Consider the following 23,708-nt stretch of genomic DNA (forward strand, 5'->3'; position numbering starts at 1 on the left):
ATACAGATAAAGCTCCCTCTACACTGTCCCCATCAAACACTCCCAGGACAGGTACAGCACGGGGTTAGATACAGAGTAAAGCTCCCTCTACACTGTCCCCATCAAAGACTCCCAGGACAGGTACAGCACGGGGTTAGATACAGAGTAAAGCTCCCTCTACACTGTCCCCATCAAACACTCCCAGGACAGGTACAGCACGGGGTTAGATACAGAGTAAAGCTCCCTCTACACTGTCCCCATCAAACACTCCCAGGACAGGTACAGCACGGGGTTAGATACAGAGTAAAGCTCCCTCTACACTGTCCCCATCAAACACTCCCAGGACAGGTACAGCACAGGGTTAGATACAGAGTAAAGCTCCCTCTACACTGTCCCCATCAAACACTCCCAGGACAGGGACAGCACGGGGTTAGATACAGAGTAAAGCTCCCTCTACACTGTCCCCATCAAACACTCCCAGGACAGGTACAGCACGGGGTTAGATACAGAGTAAAGCTCCCTCTACACTGTCCCCATCAAACACTCCCAGGACAGGTACAGCACGGGGTTAGATACAGAGTAAAGCTCCCTCTACACTGTCCCCATCAAACACTCCCAGGACAGGTACAGCACGGGGTTAGATACAGAGTAAAGCTCCCTCTGCACTGTCCCCATCAAACACTCCCAGGACAGGTACAGCACGGGGTTTGATACAGAGTAAAGCTCCTTCTACACTGTCCCCATCAAACACTCCCAGGACAGGTGCAGCACGGGGTTAGATACAGAGTAAAGCTCCCTCTACACTGTCCCCATCAAACACTCCCAGGACAGGTACAGCACGGGGTTAGATACAGAGTAAAGCTCCCTCCACACTGTCCCCATGAAACACTCCCAGGACAGGTACAGCACGGGGTTAGATACAGAGTAAAGCTCCCTCTACACTGTCCCCATCAAACACTCCCAGGACAGGTACAGCACGGGGTTAGATACAGAGTAAAGCTCCCTCTACACTGTCCCCATCAAACACTCCCAGGACAGGTACAGCACGGGGTTAGATACAGAGTAAAGCTCCATCTGCACTGTCCCCATCAAACACTCCCAGGACAGGTACAGCACGGGGTTAGATACAGAGTAAATCTCCCTCTACACCGTCCCCATCAAATACTCCCAGGACAGGTACAGCACAGGGTTAGATACAGAGTAAAGCTCCCTCTACACCGTCCCCATCAAACACTCCCAGGGCAGGTACAGGTTTAGATACAGAGTAAAGCTCCCTCTACACAGTCCCCATCAAACACTCCCAGGACAGGTACAGCACGGGGTTAGATACAGAGTAAAGCTCCCTCCACACCGTCCCCATCAAACACTCCCAGGACAGGTACAGCACGGGGTTAGATACAGAGTAAATCTCCCTCTACACTATCCCCATCAAACACTCCCAGGACAGGTACAGCACGAGGTTAGATACAGAGTAAAGCTCCCTCTACACTGTCCCCATCAAACACTCCCAGGACAGGTACAGCACGGGGTTAGATACAGATTAAAGCTCCCTCTACACTGTCCCCATTAAACACTCCCAGGACAGGTACAGCATGGGGTTAGATACAGAGTAAAGCTCCCTCTACACTGTCCCCATCAAACACTCCCAGGACAGGCACAGCACGGGGTTAGATACAGAGTAAAGCTCCCCCTACACTGTCCCCATCAAACACTCCCAGGACAGGTACAGCATGGGGTTAGATACAGAGTAAAGCTCCCTCTACACTGTCCCCATCAAACACTCCCAGGACAGGTACAGCACGGGGTTAGATACAGAGTAAAGCTCACTCTACACTATCCCCATCAAACACTCCCAGGACAGGTACAGCACGGGGTTAGATACAAAGTAAAGCTGCCTCTACACTGTCCCCATCAAACACTCCCAGGACAGGTACAGCACGGGGTTAGATACAGAGTAAAGCTCCCTCTACACTGTCCCCATCAAACACTCCCAGGACAGGTACAGCACAGGGTTAGATACAGAGTAAAGCTCCCTCGACACTGTCCCCATCAAACACTCCCAGGACAGGTACAGCACGGGGTTAGATACAGAGTAAAGCTCCCTATACACTGTCCCCATCAAACACTCCCAGGACAGGTACGGCACGGGGTTAGATACAGAGTAAAGCTTCCACTACACTGTCCCCATCAAACACTCCCAGGACAGGTACAGCACGGGGTTAGATACAGAGTAAAGCTCCCTCTACACTGTCCCCATCAAACACTCCCAGGACAGGTACAGCACGGGGTTAGATACAGAGTAAAGCTCCCTCTACACTGTCCCCATCAAACACTCCCAGGACAGGTGCAGCACGGGGTTAGATACAGAGTAAAGCTCCCTCTACACTGTCCCCATCAAACACTCCCAGGACAGGTACAGCACGGGGTTAGATACAGAGTAAAGCTCCCGCTACACTGTCCCCATCAAACACTCCCAGGGCAGGTACAGCACGGGGTTAGATACAGAGTAAAGCTCCCTCTACACTGTCCCCATCAAACACTCCCAGGACAGGTACAGCACGGGGTTAGAAACAGAGTAAAGCTCCCTCAACACTGTCCCCATCAAACACTCCCAGGACAGGTACAGCACGGGTTTAGATACAGAGTAAAGCTCCCTCTACACTGTCCCCATCAAACACTCCCAGGGCAGGTACAGCACAGGGTTAGATACAGAGGAAAGCTCCCTCTACACTGTCCCCATCAAACACTCCCAGGACAGGACAGCACGGGGTTAGATACAGAGTAAAGCTCCCTCTACACTGTCCCCATCAAACACTCCCAGGACAGGTACAGCACGGGGTTAGATACAGAGTAAACCTCCCTCTACAGTGTCCCCATCAAACACTCCCAGGACAGGTACAGCACTGGGTTAGATACAGAGTAAAGCTCTCTCTACACTGTCCCCATCAAACACTCCCAGGACAGGTACAGCACGGGGTTAGATACAGAGTAAAGCTCCCTCTACACTGTCCCCATCAAACACTCCCAGGACAGGGACAGCACGGGGTTAGATACAGAGTAAAGCTCCCTCTACACTGTCCCCATCAAACACTCCCAGGACAGGTACAGCACGGGGTTAGATACAGAGTAAAGCTCCCTCTGCACTGTCCCCATCAAACACTCCCAGGACAGGTACAGCACGGGGTTAGATACAGAGTAAAGCTCCCTCTGCACTGTCCCCATCGAACACTCCCAGGACAGGTACAGCACGGGGTTAGATACAGAGTAAAGCTCCCTCTACACTGTCCCCATCAAACACTCCCAGGACAGGTACAGCACGGGGTTAGATACAGAGTAAAGCTCCCTCTACACTGTCCCCATCAAACACTCCTAGGACAGGTACAGCACGGGGTTAGATACAGAGTAAAGCTCCCTCTGCACAGTCCCCATCAAACACTCCCAGGACAGGTACAGCACGGGGTTAGATACAGAGTAAAGCTCCCTCTACACCATCCCCATCAAACACTCCCAGGGCAGAAGCGCGAATCGAAGGGTGAGTTTGGGAGATGGTCGGATAGACGATAGACTTACCAAAGCCGTAAATATGAGGCATTGGTTCGAGAAGGTCGTTGCCACGTTGTTGCTGGGGGCTCCTCTGATTCTCCAAATTTCCGGAGCACAGCGTATTGGTCGGTGTCTCCTGGAAAGTGAACGGGAGAATTGGAATGAGCAACTCTCCTTCCCAACCTGAGATGAGGGATCGAACCCAGCCATCGACACGACACCAACTCTATCTTAAGTGATCAGATAACAGAGGAGGAGGGAGAGAATGAGGGAGAGATGGAGTGAGGTAGGGAGAGAGAGGGAGGAGAGAAAGAGGGAGATCGGGGGCGTGAGAGAGGGATAGGGGCAGAGAAGGGGCATTGTCCACCCGTTCTAACCCTCTGATCATCTTGTCTGCCTCAATTAAGTCACCTCTTAACCTTCTGCTCTCTAACGAAAACAGCCTCAAGTCCCTCAGCCTTCCCTCATATGGTCTTCCCTCCATACCAGGCAACATCCTGGTAAATCTCCTCTGTACCCTTTCCAATGCTTCCACATCCTTCCTATAATGTGGCGACCAGAACTGCACGCAATACTCCAAATGCGGCCGCACCAGAGTTTTGTACAGCTGCAACATGACCTCATGGCTCCGAAACTCAATACCTCTACCAATAAAAGCCACCACACCGTACGCCTTCTTAACAACCCTCTCTACCTGGGTGGCAACTTTCAGGGATCTATGGACATGGACACCGAGATCTCTCTGCTCATCCACACTACCAAGAATCTTACCATTAGCCCAGTACTCTGCCTTCCTGTTATTCCTTCCAAAATTAATCACCTCACACTTTTCTGCATTAAACTCCATTTGCTACCTGTCAGCCCAGCTCTGCAGCTTATCTATGCCCCTCTGTAACTTGTAACATCCTTCTGCACTGTCCACAACTCCACCGACTTTAGTGTCATCTGCAAATTTACTCACCCATCCTTCTACGCCCTCCTCCAGGTCATTTATAAAAATGACAAACAGCAGTGGCCCCAAAACAGATCCTTGTGGTACACCACTAGTAACTGGACACCAGTCAGAGCATTTCCCATCAACCACCACTCTTTGTCTTCTATCAGCTAGCCAATTTCTGATCCAAACTGCTAAATCACCCTGAATCCCATGCCTCTGTATTTTCTGCAATAGCCTACCGTGGGGAACATTATCAAACGCTTTACTGAAATCCATATACACCACATCAACTCCTTTACCCTCATCCACCTGTTTGGTCACCTTCTCGAAGAACTCAATAAGGTTTGTGAGGCACGACCTACCCTTCACAAAACCGTGTTGACTATCTCTAATCAAATAATTCCTTTCCAGATGATTATACATCCTATCTCTTATAAACCTTTCCAATACTTTGCCCACAACAGAAGTAAGGCTCACTGGCCTATAGTTACCGGGGTTGTCTCTACTCCCCTTCTTGAACAAGGGGACAACATTTGCTATCCTCCAGTCCTCTGGCACTATTCCTGTCGACAAAGGTGACTTAAAGATCAAAGCCAAAGGCTCAGCAATCTCCCCCCTAGCTTCCCAGAGAATCCTAGGATAAATCCCATCCGGCCCAGGGGACTTATCTATTTTCACACTTTCCAGAATTGCTAACACCTCCTCCTTATGAACCTTAAGCCCTTCTAGTCCAGTAGCCCGTATCTCAGTATTCTCCTCGACAACATTGTCTTTTTCCTGTGTGAATACTGATGAAAAATATTCATTTAGCATCTCTCCTATCTCCTCGGACTCCACGCACAACTTCCCACCACTGTCCTTGACTGGCCCTACTCTTACCTTAGTCATTCTTTTATTCCTGACATACCTATAGAAAGCTTTAGGGTTTTCCTTGATCCTACCTGCCAAAGACTTCTCATGTCCTCGCTTGGCTCTTCTTAGCTCTCTCCTTAGGTCCTTCCTAGCTAAGATAGGGAGGGAGAGGGGGAGGTAGGAAGTCACGGAGAGAGAGGGATAGAGAGGCCGTGAAAGGGAGGGATAGAGAGGGTGTGAGAGGGAGAGACAGAGGGGGGGGGGCAAAAGGAGGGAGAGGGTAGGATCTTGAGAGAGGGAGGGGCAGGGAGAGTGAGAGGGAGAGAGGGGGGGAGAGGGAGGGATAGAGAGGGGGAGGGACTGGGAAGGAGCCAGAGAGAGAGGGAGGGACAGAGGGGGAGAGATAGATAATGAGGGATAGGGAGCAAGAGATAGAGAGAGGGATAGAGAGAGAGAGAACGAGCAAATGTTAGAGAAAGAGGAAAGAGAGAGGGAGGGAGGCGGAGGGAGAGAGAGGGTGGAAAAGACGGAGAGAGAGCGGGGGGGGGGGGGGGGTCGGGAGGGAGATGTGGATATGCATAGTTAGGTATATAGTTAGATATACAACCTCCGACCAGCAGGTGGGGACAGATATCCGCCATGGGATTCCAGAGATCGAACAGTTGGTAGTAAGCCGTACTTGAGGACAGCTGCATTGGAAGTAGCTCCTGGAGAATTCGCTGATTCGTTCGCGTTTGTGTTATCGTTCGTTCCACGCATTCATGTTGTTAATAAACTATCACGAGTCAAACAATTCGATGCTCTGTGTGCATATTTACCTCGGCCACAACACAGAACGTAACATGGTACATGAATTTTAGTAAGGCATTTGATAAGGTTCCCCATGGTAGGCTTATGCAGAAAGGTAGGAGGCATGGGATAGTGGGAAATTTGGCCAGTTGGATAACACACTGGCTAACCGATAGAAGTCAGAGAGTGGTGGTGGATGGCAAATATTCAGCCTGGAGCCCAGTTACCAGTGGCATACCGCAGGGATCAGTTCTGAGTCCTCTGCTGTTTGTGATTTTCATTAATGACTTGGATGAGGGAGTTGAAGGGTGGGGCAGTAAATTTGCAGACGATACGAAGATTGGTGGAGTTGTGGATAGTGAGGAGGGCTGTTGTCGGCTGCAAAGAGACATAGATAGGATGCAGAGCTGGGCTGAGAAGTGGCAGATGGAGTTTAACCCTGAAAAGTGTGAGGTTGTCCATTTTGGAAGGACAAATATGAATGCGGAATACAGGGTTAACGGTAGGGTTCTTGGCAATGTGGAGGAGCAGAGAGATCTTGGGGTCTATGTTCACAGATCTTTGAAAGTTGCCACTCAAGTGGATAGAGCTGTGAAGAAGGCCTATGGTGTGCTAGCGTTCATTAGCAGAGGGATTGAATTTAAGAGCCGTGAGGTGATGATGCAGCTGTACAAAACCTTGGTCAGGCCACATTTGGAGTACTGTGTGCAGTTCTGGTCACCTCATTTTAGGAAGGATGTGGAAGCTTTGGAAAAGGTGCAAAGGAGATTTACCAGGATGTTGCCTGGAATGGAGAGTAGGTCATACGAGGAAAGGTTGAGGGTGCTAGGCCTTTTCTCATTAGAACGGAGAAGGATGAGGGGCGACTTGATAGAGGTTTATAAGATGATCAGGGGAATAGATAGAGTGGACAGTCAGAGACCAATGACACGAGGAGTCCGAGTGTGCAGAATGAAGAAGTCTTACTGAGAGGTTGCGGCAATAGTGATGGTGATGCTGATACCATCGAAGACTGATGGATAATTCCCGTGGTGATGAAAGCCACATTAATCAAATGCAAGCTCGACACGGGAACACGGGCCAACCTTATCAGTTTTGTCCGACTTGAACTGAAAGTCGTCAATCGAACGAGACCACTGAAATAGTACAAGAGGGCATGAGATGACAACGTTGGGAGAAAGTGAGCTCGAAGCATGGGTACGCAACAGAAGTCACATCGTACCATTTTCCATTGTGGACATGGAACGCGAGTCCATCATAGGAGCGGACGTATGCGAGGCCCTGAACCTTCTTTAACGGACCAGAAATTATAGGACGCACAGGATGCCAGATCGATTGAAAGGAAGGAAAAAAACGTCATGTTGCAAACCATTAAACAAAGCAGAAGCATACGGGTCGGTACACCGGTAGAACAGTTACGGAAACTGTACCAACTGGTTCTTTCTTTGTTTCGTCCTCCCGAGGATCGGGGACGGGGGAACTGGGTGAAGGTTCGGGGGCAAAAGTAGCTGCTGACTTTGAAACTGGTCACCCTGCACGAAAGCATAATTCCAGAGCAGTGTTGCTCTTCACAGGAGAAGCTATTGCAGACGATGACGATGATTATGATGACGATGATGATGATTACGATGATGATGTTCACGATGATGATGATTATGATGACGATGATCACGATGATGATGATTACAATGATGATTACAATGATGATGATTACGATGATGATGATAACGATGATGGTGATTACGATGATGATGATTACGGTGATGATGCTGATGATGACGATGATGATCACGATCTTGAGGATTACGATGATGATGAGGATTACGATGATGATGATGAGGATTACGATGATGATGATTACGGCGATGGTGATGATGATCACGACGATGATGATCACGGTAATGATGATTACGGTGATGATGATCACAGTGATGATGACGATGATGGTGATGATGATTTTGATGATGAGGATTACGATGATGGTGATGATAATTACGATGATGATGATTACGATGATGATGATGATTACAATGATGATTACGGTGATGATGACGATGATGATGATCACGATGATGATGATCACGATGATGATGATCACGGTGATGATCATTACGATGATGATGATCACGATGATGATGATCACGGTGATGATCATTACGATGATGATGATGATCACGGTGATGATGATTACGATGATGATGATCATGATGATGATCACGATGATGATGATGATGATGATTACGATGATGATGATTACGATGATGATGATCACGATGATGATGATTACGATGATGATGATTACAATGATGATGATCACGATGATGATCACGATGATGATGATTACGGTGATGATGATTATGATGATGATGATTACGATGATGATGATTACAATGATGATGATCACGATGATGATCACGATGATGATGATTACGGTGATGATGATTATGATGATGATGATGGTGATTACGATGATGATGATGGTGATCACGATGATGATGATTACGGTGATGATGATGATTACAATGATGATGATTATGGTGATGATGATTACGATGATGATGATGATGATTACGATGATGATGATGGTGATCACGATGATGATGATCACGATGATGATGATCACGGTGATGATGATGGTGATTACGATGATGATGATGATGATGATGGTGATCACGATGATGATGATTACGATGATGATGATGGTGATCACGATGATGATGATCACGATGATGATGATGGTGATTACGATCACGATGATGATGATCACGGTGATGATGATGGTGATTACGATGATGATGATGGTGATCACGATGATGATGATCACGATGATGATGATCACGGTGATGATGATGATTATGATGATGACGATGATCACGGTGATGATGACGACGATGATGATGATGATGATGATGATTACGCTGATGATGACCATGATGATGCTGATTACGGTGATGAGGATTACAATGATGATGATCACGGTGATGATGATGGTGATTACGATGATGATGATGATGATGATGGTGATCACGATGATGATGATCACGATGATGATGATGGTGATCACGATGATGATGATCACGATGATGATGATGGTGATTACGATCACGATGATGATGATCACGATGATGATGATCACGATGATGATGATGGTGATCACGATGATGATGATGGTGATCACGATGATGATGATCACGATGATGATGATCACGATGATGATGATGATTATGATGATGACGATGATCACGGTGATGATGACGGCGATGATGATGATGATGATGCTGATTACGCTGATGATGACCAAGATGATGCTGATTACGGTGATGAGGATTACAATGATGATGATCACGATGATGATGATGATTATGATGATGACGATGATCACGGTGATGATGATCACGATGATGATGGTGACGATGATGATGATGATCACGATGATGATGATCACGATGACGATGATGATCACGATGGTGATGATTACGGTGATGATGATGGTGATTACGATGATGATGATGATGATGATGGTGATCACGATGATGATGATTACGATGATGATGATGGTGATCACGATGATGATGATCACGATGATGATGATGGTGATTACGATCACGATGATGATGATCACGGTGATGATGATGGTGATTACGATGATGATGATGGTGATCACGATGATGATGATCACGATGATGATGATCACGGTGATGATGATGATTATGATGATGACGATGATCACGGTGATGATGACGACGATGATGATGATGATGATGATGATTACGCTGATGATGACCATGATGATGCTGATTACGGTGATGAGGATTACAATGATGATGATCACGGTGATGATGATGGTGATTACGATGATGATGATGATGATGATGGTGATCACGATGATGATGATCACGATGATGATGATGGTGATCACGATGATGATGATCACGATGATGATGATGATGATTACGATCACGATGATGATGATCACGATGATGATGATCACGATGATGATGATGGTGATCACGATGATGATGATGGTGATCACGATGATGATGATCACGATGATGATGATCACGATGATGATGATGATTATGATGATGACGATGATCACGGTGATGATGACGGCGATGATGATGATGATGATGCTGATTACGCTGATGATGACCAAGATGATGCTGATTACGGTGATGAGGATTACAATGATGATGATCACGATGATGATGATGATTATGATGATGACGATGATCACGGTGATGATGATCACGATGATGATGGTGACGATGATGATGATGATCACGATGATGATGATCACGATGACGATGATGATCACGATGGTGATGATTACGGTGATGATGATAACGATGTTGATGAGGATGATGATGATGACGATGATGATGAAGATTACAATCATGATGATTACGATGATGATGATCACGGTGATGATGATATATGATTACGATGATGATGATCATCGTAATCCTCGTAAAGGCGTTTGCTAGGCGGCAGGTGGAGGGATTCCCTTCGCTTTCCGCGAGGTGGGTGAGTGACAGGGTGCTTTCGGGGGTCTGGGTCGGAGAGAGGAAGATATCTGATATCTACAAGGTTATGCAGGAGGTGGAGGAGGCGTCAAAAGCTAAGTGGGAGGGGGAACTGAGGGTTAACTCTTCCTCCTCATGTACGAGGCTTAGCCTCATCCAATTCAAAGTGCTGCACCGGGCCCACATGACTGGGACGAGGATGAGTAGGTTCTTTGGGGGTGAGGACAGGTGTTCGGGGAGCCCAGCGAACCATGCCCATATGTTCTGGGCATGCCCGGCACTGGAGGAGTTCTGGAAGGGGGTGGCGAGGACGGTGTCGAGGGTGGTGGGATCCAGGGTCAAGCCAGGGTGGGGACTCGCGATTTTTGGAGTTGCGGGGGAGCCGGGAGTGCAGGAGGCGAAAGAGGCCGGTGTGCTGGCCTTTGTGTCCCTAGTAGCCCGGCGGAGGATCTTGCTACAGTGGAAGGATGCGAGGCCCCCAAGCGTGGAGACCTGGATCAATGACATGGCGGGTTTCATTAAGCTGGAGAAGGTCAAATTCGCCCTGAGAGGATCGGTACAAGGGTTCTTTATGATTATCACGATGATGATGACGATGATGATGATCACGGTGATGGTGATGATGACGATGATGATCACGATGATGATGATGATGACGATGATGATGATTACGGTGATGATGATGATGACGATGATGATGATCACGATGATGACGATGGTGATGATTACGGTGATGATGATCACGGTGATGATGATGATGATCACGGTGATGATGATGATGACGATGATGATGATTACGGTGATGATGATGATGATCACGATGATGATGATGATTACGATGATGATGATGATGATGATGATGATGATTACGGTGATGATGATGATGATGATGATCATGATCACGATGATGATGGTGATCATGATGATGATGATTACGGTGATGATGATGATTACGATGATGATGACGATGATTACGATGATGAGGATTACGATGATGAGGATCACGATGATGAGGATTACGGTGATGATGATGATTACGATGATGATGACGATGATGACGATGATGAGGATTACGATGATGAGGATTATGATGATGAGGATCACGATGATGATGATGATGATGATCACGATGATGATGATGATGATTACGATGATGAGGATTACGATGATGAGGATCACGATGATGAGGATCACGATGATGATGATTACGGTGATGATGATGATTACGATGATGATGACGATGATGACGATGATGAGGATTACGATGATGAGGATTACGATGATGAGGATCACGATGATGATGATGATGATGATCACGATGATGATGATTACGATGATGATGATTACGATGATGATGAGGATTACGATGATGGTGACGATGATCACGATGATGATTCTCATGATGATTACGGTGATGCTGATGATTACGATGATGACGACGATGATGACGATGATCACGATGATGATGATCATGATGATGATTACGGTGATGCTGATGATTACGGTGATGGTGATGATGATCACGATGATGATGATGAGGATTACGATGATGATGATCACGATGATGATGATGACGATTACGATGATGATGATCACGATGATGATGATGATGATCACGATGATGATGATCACGATGATGAGGATTGCAGTGATGATGATCACGATGATGATGATCACGATGATGATCACCATGATGATGATGATGAGGATTACGATGATGATGATCGCGATGGTGATGATGATGATTATGATGATGATGATCACGATGATGAGGATTACAGTGATGATGACCACGATGATGATGATGAGGATTACAATGAGGATGATCGCGATGGTGATGATGATGATTATGATGATGATGATCACGATGATGATGATCACGATGATGATGATGAGGATTACGATGAGGATGATCGCGATGGTGATGATGATGATTATGATGATGATGATCACGATGATGAGGATTACGGCGAGGAACGTGAAGAAGCGGTTGATGAGCCAGAAGTGGAGGACCACGAAAGTTTATTGAGCTTATTCGGCATCAGTGAGGAGGTGATAACGCACAACATCCAATCTGTGCAGGACAACAACGAATGGGAAAGCTCCAAGATGGGAGTGTGCAGAGCCTGAAAGTGAGATTAGAACGGTAGACAAATTAGTTCAGAGTAAATCAACAGCAACTGGTAACTGAAAAAAATGTCGGAAAGACCAAGGGACTGATCATTGACTTCAGGAAGCGCAGCACGACACACACTCCCGTCTGCATCAATGGCTCCGAAGTGGAGATGGTCGATAGCTTTAAGTTCCTGGGGGTCACCATCACCAACAGTCTGTCCTGGCCCACTCACGTTGATGCAACAGTCAAGAAAGCCCAACAACGTCTCTACTTCCTACGGAAGCTAAAGAAATTCGGCATGTCTGCATCGACTCTCACAAACTTCTACAGATGTACGATAGACAGCATCCTATCCGGCTGCATCAAAGCCTAGTATGGCAACTGCTCGGTCCAAGATCGCAAGAAACTGCAGAGTGTGGTGAACTCAGCCCAACGCATCACACAAGCTTGCCACCCCCACATTGATTCTGTCTACACCTCCCGCTGCCTCAGGAAGGCAGACAGCATTGTCAGAGACCCCTCCCACCCAGGCTTTGCCTTCTTCCAGACCCTTCCATCAGGCAGAAGGTACAGAAGACCCTCACATCCAGACATTGCAACAGCCTCTTCCCCACAGCTACCAGACTCCTCAACGACTCCCCCCTCGGACTGATCTGTTCCCTGTAGGAACACTATTCACGACGCCCTATGCTGCTCTTGCTCATGTACTTGCTTCGTTTGGCCCCTTGATCCGCACTGTAACCAATCACTATGTCGATGTACCATTTGTCAATGTTCTCTGTTGATTATTCTTTTGTCCGCTCTGTACGTAGTGACCAGTAGCGAGAAGGATGCTCCAGACGCACAGGCAGATGTGCATATTAACCCCACCAACGTCACGGCCACTAAAGCGAAGACGAAAAGGAAACGGAAAGGGCGGATTATAACAGAGGAGGAAGGGTAAGAGAAGACTCAAGGACACAGTTCATCGACGTCACGTGAAGACACAAGCAAGGCAAGGAGGCCAACATACAAGACACACGCAGAGAAGGAATGGGCGTTTCAACAGACTGAAAGTTGGCGGCCAAAGACGAGCCAGCACACCCGATCGTTCGAAAGATAAAATAAGATCACGTATTCAATGAGATTCAGGAGGCCGACAAGACCCTGTGATTCACCTGAAAATCTGAATGTGCAATAAACTGTGTGCAAGGGACGCGTTTCAATATGTTCCGCGTCTCATGTTTTGCAAAGCAGTTATATTTCTTACGCATTCACATATCCAAAGGAAGGGGCATGTGGTGATTAGCAGAGTAGTGTTTGCACTTGGATATTCGACCTCCGACCAGCAGGTGGGGACGGTGATCCACCATGTGACTCCAGAGATCTGCCAGTTGGCAGTAAGTCGTACCGGAGGACAGTCGCATGAGGGTTAGATCCAGGATTCGTTACCGTTTGTGTAATAGCTGGTCAGTGAACAGTCTACATCGTTATCTTGTGAATAAATTATCATCACGGAGAGAGGGAGGGAGGGGCAGAGGGAGGGAGAGAGGGCAATCGGGGAGAGCGGGTCAGTGGGATTAGTTTGGGGATTGATACAGGGCTATGGGGAGAGAGTGGGACAGTGGGATTAGTTTGGGATTGATACAGGGCTATGGGGAGAGAGCTGGGCAGTGGGATTAGTTTGGGGATTGATACAGGGCTATGGGGAGAGAGTGGGGCTGTGGGATTAGTTTGGGATTGATACAGGGCTATGGGGAGAGACCGGGGCAGTGGGATTAGTTTGGGGATTGATACAGGGCTATGGGGAGAGAGTGGGGCTGTGGGATTAGTTTGGGGATTGATACAGGGCTATGGGGAGAGAGTGGGGCAGTGGGATTAGTTTGGGGATTGACACAGGGCTATGGGGAGAGAGTGGGGCAGTGGGATTAGTTTGGGGATTGATACAGGGCTATGGGGAGATAGTGGGTCAGTGGGATTAGTTTGGAGATTGATACAGGGCTGTGGTGGGAGAGTGGGTCAGTGGGATTAGTTTGGAGATTGATACAGGGCTGTGGTGGGAGAGTGGGTCAGTGGGATTAGTTTGGGGATTGATACAGGGCTATGGGAAGAGAGTGGGGCAGTGGGATTAGTTTGGGATTGATACAGGGCTATGGGGAGGGAGTGGGGCTGTGGGATTAGTTTGCGGATTGATACAGGGCTATGGGGAGAGAGCGGGGCAGTGGGATTAGTTTGGGGATTGATACAGGGCTATGGGGAGAGAGTGGGGCAGTGGGATTAGTTTGGGGATTGATACAGGGCTATGGGGAGAGAGAGGGGAAGTGGGATTAGTTTGGGGATTGATACAGGGCTATGGGGAGAGAGTGGGGCAGTGGGATTAGTTTGGGGATTGATACAGGGCTATGGGGAGAGAGTGGGGCAGTGGGATTAGTTTGGGGATTGACACAGGGCTATGGGGAGAGAGTGGGGCAGTGGGATTAGTTTGGGGATTGATACAGGGCTATGGGGAGATAGTGGGTCAGTGGGATTAGTTTGGAGATTGATACAGGGCTGTGGTGGGAGAGTGGGTCAGTGGGATTAGTTTGGAGATTGATACAGGGCTGTGGTGGGAGAGTGGGTCAGTGGGATTAGTTTGGGGATTGATACAGGGCTATGGGAAGAGAGTGGGGCAGTGGGATTAGTTTGGGATTGATACAGGGCTATGGGGAGATAGTGGGTCAGTGGTATTAGTTTGGGATTGATACAGGGCTATGGGGAGAGGGTGGGGCAGTGGGATTAGTTTGGGGATTGATACAGGGCTATGGGGAGAGAGTGGGGCAGTGGGATTAGTTTGGGGATTGATACAGGGCTATGGGGAGAGAGCGGGGCAGTGGGATTAGTTTGGGGATTGATACAGTGCTATGGGGGCGTGGGGCAGTGGGATTAGTTTGGGGATTGATACAGGGCTATGGGGGAGTGGGGCAGTGGGATTAGTTTGGGGATTGATACAGGGCTATGGGGAGAGAGTGGGGCAGTGGGGTTAGTTTGGGATTGATACAGGGCTATGGGGAGAGAGTGGGGCAGTGGGATTAGTTTGGGGATTGATACAGGGCTAAGGGGAGGGAGTGGGGCAGTGGGATTAGTTTGGGGATTGATACAGGGCTATGGAGAGAGAGTGGGGCAGTGGGATTAGTTTGGGATTGATACAGGGCTATGGGGAGAGAGCGGGGCAGTGGGAATAGTTTGGGGATTGATACAGGGCTATGGGGAGAGAGTGGGGCAGTGGGGTTAGTTTGGGATTGATACAGGGCTATGGGGAGAGAGTGGGATTAGTTTGGGGATTGATACAGGGCTATGGGGGGAGAGTGGGGCAGTGGGATTAGTTTGGGGATTGATACAGGGCTATGGGGAGAGAGTGGGGCAGTGGGATTAGTTTGGGGATTGATACAGGGCTATGGGGAGATAGTGGGTCAGTGGGATTAGTTTGGAGATTGATACAGGGCTGTGGTGGGAGAGTGGGTCAGTGGGATTAGTTTGGAGATTGATACAGGGCTGTGGTGGGAGAGTGGGTCAGTGGGATTAGTTTGGGGATTGATACAGGGCTATGGGAAGAGAGTGGGGCAGTGGGATTAGTTTGGGATTGATACAGGGCTATGGGGAGGGAGTGGGGCTGTGGGATTAGTTTGCGGATTGATACAGGGCTATGGGGAGAGAGCGGGGCAGTGGGATTAGTTTGGGGATTGATACAGGGCTATGGGGAGAGAGTGGGGCAGTGGGATTAGTTTGGGGATTGATACAGGGCTATGGGGAGAGAGAGGGGAAGTGGGATTAGTTTGGGGATTGATACAGGGCTATGGGGAGAGAGTGGGGCAGTGGGATTAGTTTGGGGATTGATACAGGGCTATGGGGAGATAGTGGGTCAGTGGGATTAGTTTGGAGATTGATACAGGGCTGTGGTGGGAGAGTGGGTCAGTGGGATTAGTTTGGAGATTGATACAGGGCTGTGGTGGGAGAGTGGGTCAGTGGGATTAGTTTGGGGATTGATACAGGGCTATGGGAAGAGAGTGGGGCAGTGGGATTAGTTTGGGATTGATACAGGGCTATGGGGAGATAGTGGGTCAGTGGTATTAGTTTGGGATTGATACAGGGCTATGGGGAGAGGGTGGGGCAGTGGGATTAGTTTGGGGATTGATACAGGGCTATGGGGAGAGAGTGGGGCAGTGGGATTAGTTTGGGGATTGATACAGGGCTATGGGGAGAGAGCGGGGCAGTGGGATTAGTTTGGGGATTGATACAGTGCTATGGGGGCGTGGGGCAGTGGGATTAGTTTGGGGATTGATACAGGGCTATGGGGGAGTGGGGCAGTGGGATTAGTTTGGGGATTGATACAGGGCTATGGGGAGAGAGTGGGGCAGTGGGGTTAGTTTGGGATTGATACAGGGCTATGGGGAGAGAGTGGGGCAGTGGGATTAGTTTGGGGATTGATACAGGGCTAAGGGGAGGGAGTGGGGCAGTGGGATTAGTTTGGGGATTGATACAGGGCTATGGAGAGAGAGTGGGGCAGTGGGATTAGTTTGGGATTGATACAGGGCTATGGGGAGAGAGCGGGGCAGTGGGAATAGTTTGGGGATTGATACAGGGCTATGGGGAGAGAGTGGGGCAGTGGGGTTAGTTTGGGATTGATACAGGGCTATGGGGAGAGAGTGGGATTAGTTTGGGGATTGATACAGGGCTATGGGGGGAGAGTGGGGCAGTGGGATTAGTTTGGGGATTGATACAGGGCTATGGGGAGAGAGCGGGGCAGTGGGATTAGTTTGGGGATTGATACAGGGCTATGGGGAGAGAGTGGGGCAGTGAGATTAGTTTGGGGATTGATACAGGGCTATGGGGAGAGAGTGTGGACAGTGGGATTAGTTTGGGGATTGATACAGGGCTATGCGGAGAGAGTGGGATTAGTTTGGGGATTGATACAGGGCTAGGGGGAGAGAGTGGGGCAGTGGGATTAGTTTGGGGATTGATACAGGGCTGTGGGGAGAGAGTGGGGCAGTGGGATTAGTTTGGGATTGATACAGGGCTATGGGGAGAGAGTGGGGCAGTGGGATTAGTTTGGGATTGATACAGGGCTATGGGGAGAGAGCGGGGCAGTGGGATTAGTTTGATGGAGAGAAAGAGGGAAGGTGTGAAAGAGATGGTGGGACAGAGGGATGAAGACAGAGAGAGGGAGAGAGAGAATGAGGAGGAGAGGGGGAGAGAGAATGAGGGGGTGAGAGAGGGAGAGAGAGAGGGAGATAGACAGAGAGAGGGAGAGAGAGAGAATCCTCCTTCACCTGATCGAACAGATAGACGGTAACATCATCGAAGAAGGACACCATCTTTTTCTTCCCCTCCAGATCGCCCACGCTGTCCGGGGATCGCGGCGATTTGAGCAGGCTGCGGAGATTGGCCGAGTCCTCGCTCTCCGTTACCACGATGGGAACGCTGCGGCCTTCTGTTGCCTCCTCCTCCTCGTCCGCCTCCTCCTCGTTCGGGGGTCCCGCACGCTGGTCACCCCTCCGCCAGACCAGGCCCCGTGGATCCAGCTCCTCGGCCGAGGCTTCACACCGGTCCATTCCTTCCTCCCACTCCCAGGGTGGCAGTTCCTCGATGTCCCAAACCGGCTTGGGACTGGTCAATCTGGGATGCCCTGGGAGATCCAGCGAGGGGAGGGCGAGAGAGAGACGGGCGATCTTAGCTTCACGAGACGCAGAAATACGGAGAGGTAGAAACTTTGGTCAATCCCCAAACTAATCCCACTGTCCCGCTCTCTCCCCATAGCCCTGTATCAATCCCCAAACTAATCCCACTGTCCCGCTCTCTCCCCATAGCCCTGTATCAATCCCCAAACTAATCCCACTGCCCCGCTCTCTCACCATAGCCCTGTATCAATCCCCAAACTAATCCCACTGCCCCGCTCTCTCCCCATAGCCCTGTATCAATCCCAAACTAATCCCACTGCCCCACTCTCTGCTCATAGCCCTGTATCAATCCCCAAACTAATCCCACTGCCCCGCTCTCTCCTCATAGCGCTGTATCAATCCCCAAACTAATCCCACTGCCCCGCTCTCTCCCCATACCCCTGTATCAATCCCCAAACTAATCTCACTGCCCCACTCTCTCCCCATAGCCCTGTATCACTCCCAAACTAATCCCACTGTCCCACTCTCTCCCCATAGCCCTGTATCAATCCCCAAACTAATCCCACTGTCCCACTCTCTCCCCATAGCCCTGTATCAATCCCCAAACTAATCCCACTGTCCCTCTCTCTCCCCATAGCCCTGTATCAATCCCCAAACTAACCCCACTGCCCCACTCTCTTCCCATAGCCCTGTATCAATCCCCAAACTAATCCCACTGTCCCGCTCTCCCCCCATAGCCCTGTATCAATCCCCAAACTAATCCCACTGTCCCGCTCTCTCCCCATAGCCCTGTATCAATCCCCAAACTAATCCCACTGCCCCACTCTCTCCCCATAGCCCTGTATCAATCCCCAAACTAATCCCACTGCCCCACTCTCTCCCCATAGCCCTGTATCAATCCCCAAACTAATCCCACTGCCCCGCTCTCTCCCCATAGCCCTGTATCAATCCCCAAACTAATCCCACTGCCCCGCTCTCTCCCCTAGCCCGGTATCAATCCCCAAACTAATCCCACTGTCCCGCTCTCTCCCCATAGCCCTGTATCAATCCCAAACTAATCCCACTGCCCCACTCTCTCCCCATAGCCCTGTATCAATCCCCAAACTAATCCCACTGCCCCACTCTCTCCCCAGAGCCCTGTATCAATCCCCAAACTAATCCCACTGCCCCACTCTCTCCCCGTAGCCCTGTATCAATCCCAAACTAATCCCACTGCCCCACTCTCTCCCCATAGCCCTGTATCAATCCCCAAACTAATCCCACTGTCCCACTCTCTCCCCGTACCCCTGTATCAATCCCCAAACTAATCCCACTGCCCCACTCTCTCCCCATAGCCCTGTATCAATCCCCAAACTAATCCCACTGCCCCGCTCTCTCCCCATAGCCCGGTATCAATCCCCAAACTAATAACACTGTCCCGCTCTCTCCCCATAGCCCTGTATCAATCCCAAACTAATCCCACTGCCCCACTCTCTCCCCATAGCCCTGTATCAATCCCAAACTAATCCCACTGCCCCACTCTCTCCCCATAGCCCTGTATCAATCCCCAAACTAATACCGCTGCCCCACTCTCTCCCCATAGCCCTGTATCAATCCCCAAACTAATCCCACTGCCCCACTCTCTCCCCATAGCCCTGTATCAATCCCCAAACTAATCCCACTGCCCCACTCTCTCCCCATAGCCCTGTATCAATCCCAAACTAATCCCACTGCCCCGCTCTCTCCCCGTAGCCCTGTATCAATCCCAAACTAATCCCACTGCCCCGCTCTCTCCCCATAGCCCTGTATCAATCCCAAACTAATCCCACTGCCCCGCTCTCTCCCCATAGCCCTGTATCAATCCCCAAACTAATCCCACTGCCCCACTCTCTCCCCATAGCCCTGTATCAATCCCCAAACTAATCCCACTGGCCCGCTCTCTCCCCATAGCCCTGTATCAATCCCAAACTAATCCCACTGCCCCGCTCTCTCCCCGTAGCCCTGTATCAATCCCAAACTAATCCCACTGCCCCACTCTCTCCCCATAGCCCTGTATCAATCCCCAAACTAATCCCACTGCCCCACTCTCTCCCCATAGCCCTGTATCAATCCCCAAACTAATCCCACTGCCCCGCTCTCTCCCCATAGCCCTGTATCAATCCCAAACTAATCCCACTGCCCCGCTCTCTCCCCATGGCCCTGTATCAACCCCCAAACTAATCCCACTGCCCCGCTCTCTCCCCATAGCCCTGTATCAATCCCAAACTAATCCCACTGCCCCGCTCTCTCTCCATGGCCCTGTATCAATCCCCAAACTAATCCCACTGCCCCACTCTCTCCCCGTAGCCCTGTATCAATCCCAAACTAATCCCACTGCCCCACTCTCTCCCCGTAGCCCTGTATCAATCCCCAAACTAATCCCACTGCCCCACTCTCTCCCCGTAGCCCTGTATCAATCCCCAAACTAATCCCACTGCCCCGCACTGTCCCCATAGCCCTGTATCAATCCCCAAACTAATCCCACTGCCCCACTCTCTCCCCATAGCCCTGTATCAATCCCAAACTAATCCCACTGCCCCACTCTCTCCCCATAGCCCTGTATCAATCCCCAAACTAATCCCACTGCCCCACTCCCCATAGCCCTGTATCAATCCCCAAACTAATCCCACTGCCCCACTCTCTCCCCATAGCCCTGTATCGATGCCCAAACTAATCCCACTGCCCCACTCACTTCCCATAGCCCTGTATCAATCCCAAACTAATCCCACTGCCCCGCTCTCTCACCATAGCCCTGTATCAATCCCCAAACTAATACCGCTGCCCCACTCTCTCCCCATAGCCCTGTATCAATCCCAAACTAATCCCACTGCCCCACTCTCTCCCCATAGCCCTGTATCAATCCCAAACTAATCCCACTGCCCCGCTCTCTCCCCATAGCCCTGTTTCAATCCCCAAACTAATCCCACTGCCCCACTCTCTCCCCATAGCACTGTATCAATCCCCAAACTAATCCCACTGCCCCACTCTCTCCCCGTAGCCCTGTATCAATCCCCAAACTAATCCCACTGCCCCGCACTGTCCCCAGAGCCCTGTATCAATCCCCAAACTAATCCCACTGCCCCACTCTCTCCCCATAGCCCTGTATCAATCCCAAACTAATCCCACTGCCCCACTCTCTCCCCATAGCCCTGTATCAATCCCCAAACTAATCCCACTGCCCCACTCCCCATAGCCCTGTATCAATCCCCAAACTAATCCCACTGCCCCACTCTCTCCCCATAGCCCTGTATCGATGCCCAAACTAATCCCACTGCCCCACTCACTTCCCATAGCCCTGTATCAATCCCAAACTAATCCCACTGCCCCGCTCTCTCACCATAGCCCTGTATCAATCCCCAAACTAATACCGCTGCCCCACTCTCTCCCCATAGCCCTGTATCAATCCCAAACTAATCCCACTTTTCCACTCTCTCCCCATAGTCCTGTATCAATCCCAAACTAATCCCACTGCCCCGCTCTCTCCCCATAGCCCTGTTTCAATCCCCAAACTAATCCCACTGCCCCACTCTCTCCCCATAGCACTGTATCAATCCCCAAACTAATCCCACTGCCCCACTCTCTCCCCATAGCCCTGTATCAATCCCCAAACTAATCCCACTGCCCCACTCCCCATAGCACTGTATCAATCCCCAAACTAATCCCACTGCCCCACTCTCTCCCCATAGCCCTGTATCAATTCCAAACCAATCCCACTGCCCCACTCTCTCTTCATAGCCCTGTATCAATCCCCAAACTAATCCCACTGCCCCACTCTCTCCCCATAGCCCTGTATCAATCCCCAGACTAATCCCACTGCCCCTCTCTCTCCCCATAGCCCTGTATCAATCCCCAAACTAATCCCACTTTCCCTCTCTCTCCCCATAGCCCTGTATCATTCCCAAACTAATCTCACTTCCCCACTCTCTCCCCATAGCCCTGTATCAATCCCCAAACTAATCCCACTGCCCCACTCTCTCCCCATAGCCCTGTATCAATCCCCAAACTAATCCCACTGCCCCGCTCTCCCCATAGCCCTGTATCAATCCCAAACTAATCCCACTGCCCCACTCTCTCCCCATAGCCCTGTATCAATCCCAAACTAATCCCACTGCCCCGCTCTCCCCCCATAGCCCTGTATCAATCCCCAAACTAATCCCAGTGCCCCACACTCTCCTCATAGCCCTGTATCAGTTCCAAACTAATCCCACTGCCCCGCTCTCTCCCCATAGCCCTGTATCAATCCCAAACTAATCCCACTGCCCCACTCTCTCCCCATAGCCCTGTATCAATCCCTAAACTAATCCCACTGTCCCACTCTCTCCCCATAGCCCTGTATCAATCCCCAAACTAATCTCACTGCCCCACTCTCTCCCCATAGCCCTGTATCAATCCCCAAACTAATGCCACTGCCCCGCTCTCTCCTCATAGCCCTGTATCAATCCCCAAACTAATCCCACTGCCCCACTCTCTCCCCAGAGCCCTGTATCAATCCCCAAACTAATCCCACTGCCCCACTCTCTCCCCGTAGCCCTGTATCAATCCCAAACTAATCCCACTGCCCCACTCTCTCCCCATAGCCCTGTATCAATCCCCAAACTAATCCCACTGTCCCACTCTCTCCCCGTAGCCCTGTATCAATCCCCAAACTAATCCCACTGCCCCACTCTCTCCCCATAGCCCTGTATCAATCCCCAAACTAATCCCACTGCCCCGCTCTCTCCCCATAGCCCGGTATCAATCCCCAAACTAATAACACTGTCCCGCTCTCTCCCCATAGCCCTGTATCAATCCCAAACTAATCCCACTGCCCCACTCTCTCCCCATAGCCCTGTATCAATCCCAAACTAATCCCACTGCCCCACTCTCTCCCCATAGCCCTGTATCAATCCCCAAACTAATACCGCTGCCCCACTCTCTCCCCATAGCCCTGTATCAATCCCCAAACTAATCCCACTGCCCCACTCTCTCCCCATAGCCCTGTATCAATCCCCAAACTAATCCCACTGCCCCACTCTCTCCCCATAGCCCTGTATCAATCCCAAACTAATCCCACTGCCCCGCTCTCTCCCCGTAGCCCTGTATCAATCCCAAACTAATCCCACTGCCCCGCTCTCTCCCCATAGCCCTGTATCAATCCCAAACTAATCCCAATGCCCCGCTCTCTCCCCATAGCCCTGTATCAATCCCCAAACTAATCCCACTGCCCCACTCTCTCCCCATAGCCCTGTATCAATCCCCAAACTAATCCCACTGCCCCGCTCTCTCCCCATAGCCCTGTATCAATCCCAAACTAATCCCACTGCCCCGCTCTCTCC

The 23,708-nt window shown here is 50.0% G+C and overlaps 1 protein-coding gene across 1 annotated transcript in view; it reads right to left on the bottom strand.

Annotated features, from left to right (window-relative positions):
• Positions 1 to 18,428, bottom strand: part of LOC119960804 (serine/threonine-protein kinase LMTK1-like) — a 20,807-nt gene extending 2,379 nt beyond the window's left edge. The window contains exons 1-2 of the mRNA XM_038788410.1: positions 18,028 to 18,428; positions 3,550 to 3,658 (exon numbers count right to left, since the gene is read on the bottom strand). Coding sequence (XP_038644338.1) covers positions 3,550 to 3,658; positions 18,028 to 18,309 — 391 coding nt within the window. The 5' untranslated portion in view covers positions 18,310 to 18,428. The remainder of the gene's footprint in view (positions 1 to 3,549; positions 3,659 to 18,027) is intronic.
• Between the last annotated feature and the right edge of the window lie 5,280 nt (positions 18,429 to 23,708).

Source organism: Scyliorhinus canicula, unplaced genomic scaffold (assembly GCF_902713615.1).
Source record: "Scyliorhinus canicula unplaced genomic scaffold, sScyCan1.1, whole genome shotgun sequence".
Classification (NCBI taxonomy): domain Eukaryota; kingdom Metazoa; phylum Chordata; class Chondrichthyes; order Carcharhiniformes; family Scyliorhinidae; genus Scyliorhinus; species Scyliorhinus canicula.